General features: G+C 45.4%; 1 protein-coding gene across 1 annotated transcript in view; it reads right to left on the bottom strand.

Moving 5' to 3' along the window:
• Positions 1–2,083: 2,083 nt before the first annotated feature.
• Positions 2,084–4,634, bottom strand: part of MTRES1 (mitochondrial transcription rescue factor 1) — an 8,848-nt gene continuing 6,297 nt past the window's right edge. Inside the window, exon 3 of the mRNA XM_006156954.3 lies at positions 2,084–2,602. Within this exon, the coding sequence (XP_006157016.1) occupies positions 2,423–2,602 (180 nt within the window). The 3' untranslated portion in view covers positions 2,084–2,422. The remainder of the gene's footprint in view (positions 2,603–4,634) is intronic.

The raw sequence follows: 4,634 nt of genomic DNA, 5'->3' as shown, positions 1-4,634 counted from the left end.
TTTCCCAAGACGCAAGGTGGAACCCTCGGTATCCTGAGCTCTAGTCCATCTGGGAGGGAACGGAAGCTCAGAGGTTCACGTGAAACTACGAGCCAGAACCTCAACCTGTGAATGGCAGGCCTGGGCCGAAGCACCAGGACCTCTACACATCAGTAGGCGGGGCTGCCCTCAGCACTGAGGCTCCTCGGGTTTTCCAGTCATTTCCAAAGACATTCAAGGGGGCAGGCAGCAAGAGAAAATGAGAAGAAACGTGGACGTATAATCTCCGAAATTATAACCCACAATTAACACGTGTAGAACTTAAACACTACTTTTACTAACTCAGTATAGCTGCATTAAGTGAGAAATCAGAAAAATTCCCTCTGCTACATCACACAGTGTTTATTATTTCTCCCAGAGCATTTGTTCTAGCGTCCAAATAAAAAACCAACTTTCCTGGGACCAATAGGTGGCACGGTGGTTAAGGCACATGGTTGACCATGGTTCGAGTCTTGGACCTGGTGGCTTGCTTTCTCACTTTTTCTCTCTCTCTCTGGACAAATTAAAATTTTTAAAAAAAGAAGGAAATAAAGAAAGAATGAATGAATAAAATCAAATAAATAAATAAATAAAAAATCTTTCCTGAGTCTTGAAAAACAAGGTGGTGAGATTTCCAGACTCATGGACTCAAACGTCCCTTCTTTGGGTTACAGAAACTTCCCTCCTCTGTCTAGCTCCAGCAGGTTTTAGCAGGACACACTATCGGGTCTCTGGAGCGAGGGAACAGCTCCAGGGAACATGCGCACAGCCTGCTTTCTCAGTGCCCTCTCCGCAGGTGATGTGTGCGAGGGAGCGAGGGAGCGCCCGCTTCTGGCCCTACCCCGCCAACGCTTTCGTTTTATTTTTGGAGAGGTTTTTGCTATAGGGCGTGAGCGCTCACCAGAAAGACAGAGACAGAGCGACAGAAAGCAAGAAATCACCCTGCAGGGAGGATGGCCATGCTGCAATCCCTTCTCCTCCATCCTCCTCTTGGGATCTTGGGCATGTACATACATGGGCTGATGTGAGTGTAAGCCACCGGGTCTGGGACTTGAACCGCCATGGACTACATGGGAGTCCAGTGACATAGCCATTACGCCAACTGCTGGTCCCTGATAATGCTCTCTTGAGAATTAGAGCAACTAGCTGATTTGAATCTGCACTGTGTTCATGAATAAAACCTGTGTACTGCCTGCTTTTATCTGGAGATTAAACCCTCGGTGGATTATTTTAAACCAGGGGTCATCAACCCTTTTTTACAACGGACCTGAGTAAATATTTTAGGTTTTTGAGGACCACATAAGGTCTCTGTTGGATATTATTTAATAAAGAAGAAATGGGGTCAGCAGGTGGTGTAGTGGTTAAGATGCTGGACTCCCACGTGGCTGATTGTGGTTCAAGTACCGGATCTGACAGCTTGAAACACTGGGCGTGTACACATGCATGCCCAAAATTCCAAGAGGAGGATGGAGAAGGGATTGCAGTGTGGTCATCATCCCCCTGGGGGGGGGGTGATTTCTCTCTTTCTGTCTCTCTAGTGAGCACACATATCCTATATCAAAAATCTCTCTCAAAAAAAAAAAAAAAAAGAAAAACCTTTGAAAATATAAAACCTGTTCTTGGGGGCTGGGCAGGTGGCATGGTGGTTAAGGACACTGGACTCTGACATGGCCTACCACCACGGCTCAAGTCCTGGACCTGGTGGCTTGCTTTCTCACTATCACTCTCCCTCTCTCTCTCTGGTAAAATGGAATATTACTACTACTACTACTAAAACTGAAAAAATAATTTAAGAAATATATATAGAAACTTTTCTTGAGTCATATTTAAAAAGCCTCAAGTTCACTTCCCCCTTCACTAAACACATCCTCTCAGTGGGCTCTGGTCAGCCTGTTTGGATTGAGTGGAACTTGACTCATCCAGAGCTCAGAGGGCAGCTGAGGGAGAGCCACCATGCTGGCGACTTCTCCCCTAGTGATCACAACGGTGATTCTGACCTTGCTTGGTTTTGCTTTAAGTAGTCTGAACCGCGGATAGGGAGAAAATGTCAATAAAAACACTGAGATCTGACAAGGCTGGTTTATTTCATAACGACCAGAGGTAGCTGATATGGGAAACAGCAGGCAAGTGAGTCATCAGAGCCCTCTCTGGGCTTAGTTCGCCCAGCACAGGCCCCTCTCTGGGCAAAGGGGATCTTTGGGGGCTCACAAGGTCGAGGGGCACAGCGAACCAGGGAAGGAAACCCGGCTTGCAGGAGGCGTCCCCAGATGGGGACCTCAATTTCTACAGAACGGCTCAGAGGGTTCCACAAATGGTAGAACTTTATTTCAACAAAAAGTCCTCTTTTTAAGTTGACCCCTTACCCCAACACTCGAAAGCAGCTTTGCCTATAAAAAGCAGCCATTTATTTAGACACGCTCTTCTTAGGCAACTTCAAGTGTTTCCACCGCCGTAACACCACTCTGTGTTTTTCACTCTCGGTTTTCTCTTCGAACACTTTCTTCAGGAGAATCCGCATCACTGTCTCTGTTTCAGCTTCTTTATCCTCTCCAATGAGAATATCTAATGTATCTCCCACTTTCACCTAAAAGGAAAAGGAAACGGAGCCTTTATTAGGCTTTAGACCCATGCCAAAGCAAACATCCCTGCTCTGAGTGTTCGTTATCCAGAGGAGAGGCAGGTGAGAAAGGGCCAGGGCGCCCCATGTCTGTTACCGTCCCTAGTCACTCGGCAGGAAAGGGCCTCCCTGGGCGGAGGGTGCTGGAGGCACGTGGGGCTCTATGGCGGCCAGTGTCCTTCCTTCAGGCCTAGACAACTGGTTGTCAGTGGATGAGCCCGTGGGGAGCTCGGATACATCTGTGGGGTGATTGAGAGAACGTTTGAACGGGGCCATCTATTTTGGTAGCACCTGACAAAAGACAGAGTGAGTGGGGCGCGGATACAGAGGCCATGGCCACAGTAACCGTCACATGTCTGAGAAAGCCGTTTCCCCTGCAACGCGTTTCATGCTGGCACGCATGCACACACCCCCAGCGTGAGTTTAAGCCACCAGGTCCTGGACTCGAACTGCGGTTGACTACGTGGGAGTCCAGCGACATGGCCATTAAGCCAACTGCTGGTCCCTCATTTAATTTTTTTAAATAATTTTTTTTTTGGTGAGTTTTTTTTTGCTATAGGGCGTTTGCGCTCGCCAGAAAGACAGGGAGACAGAAAGCGAGAAATCACCCCCCCCCAGGGCGGATGGCCATGCCGCAATCCCTTCTTCTCCAGTAGGAGCAGGTTTTAAACCATGAACTTCCCCCCTCCTGGGCAGAGAAGCAGAAAGGCTCACACCGTGGCTCAGCATCAAGACTGCTTCTCCCTGGTTGAGGGATGGGCTGACCGTAGCCTTAGCTAAGGAACCCTATCCTGGCCCTACTGTATGTAGTGCTCCTGGGCTCACCTGTAAAAATGACCCCAGCCTGTGTGGACATTTAGAAAGCCACTGTCCAGGAACAAAAGGCTTGGGAGTTCTGCTTCACCCTTTTAGGCATAACTATTTCATTAAAATTCATTTTTCATAACTAATATGTGCATGTGATGCAAAATTTTTTATTTTTATTTATGTATTAGTGACGAGTACACTGAAATTTTCTTCTGAAACATGTTTTTTAAAATTAATTTACATTCACTCCCTGAGCATCATTTCAGCATACGAAATGTGATTTCCCATCCAGAATACACCACAGAGAGGCTTCATCATGCATGTTATAGTCACTATTTTTCCATTTCCAGTTTCATATGTGTATATATACTTTACCCTTATTTCTTACCCTCTGCCATTTCCCACCTTCCTCCCACACTATCTCAGGTGTCTACAGCTGTTTTCCATTCTTTTTTTCCCCCACACTTTATTGATTCACAAAATTTCTTAAATAGTCTAACGACTTTCAATAGCAAGTTCAGCTGATATATCCATATCTGTGAACACATGTCTGACTGTAGGTGTGAAACTCCGAGTAGAATGAATATAAGGTAGCACCTAGCTGATGCCATATAGCTTACTACGGTCATTAAATAGGTATTTAAAAATATTTTTTTAATGTCAAGAAAAGCAGTTTTAGCTTTAATAAGTCAAAGAAATGCTAAGGAACTATGTATGCTTAAAACTTAAAGCCAGGAAACAGGTTAGGATTCTGTTCAAATAGTAGGTACATGAGCCTATGAGCAACTCAAGATAGGACAAAAATCCCTAAAACTGGAAAACAAAACCTAGAAGATCAGAGTGCATCAGATTCAGTGGGAATAGAGGAATATTCTAACCCAATCGTATTCGGATGCTTGGAAGCTGTTCACTTGGACCTACCTAGACACTTAGTGTGTAGAAGCCACTAGAAATGAATCTGGTATAAGAAGTCTCAGCAGAAAATCTTCATTTTTGGTAAAAAAAAAAATCAATATTTCAGAGCTGAAGTTCAGTATCCATCTCAGGATGGGCCTGGCCTTGCCAGCATGATTTTTCAAGCTGCCAGGTCTGGGACTAAAACCAAAGTCAGCCATGTGGGAGTCCAACACCTTAACCACCATGCCACCTGCTGGTCCCTATTTCTTTCTTTTTTTTTTTTTTTTTTTTTTAA

Source organism: Tupaia chinensis, unplaced genomic scaffold (genome assembly GCF_000334495.1).
Source record: "Tupaia chinensis unplaced genomic scaffold, TupChi_1.0 Scaffold000527_1, whole genome shotgun sequence".
Lineage (NCBI taxonomy): Eukaryota > Metazoa > Chordata > Mammalia > Scandentia > Tupaiidae > Tupaia > Tupaia belangeri.
The sequence above is the reverse complement of the archived record's forward strand: the minus strand, read 5'-3'. Positions and strand labels throughout refer to the sequence as shown.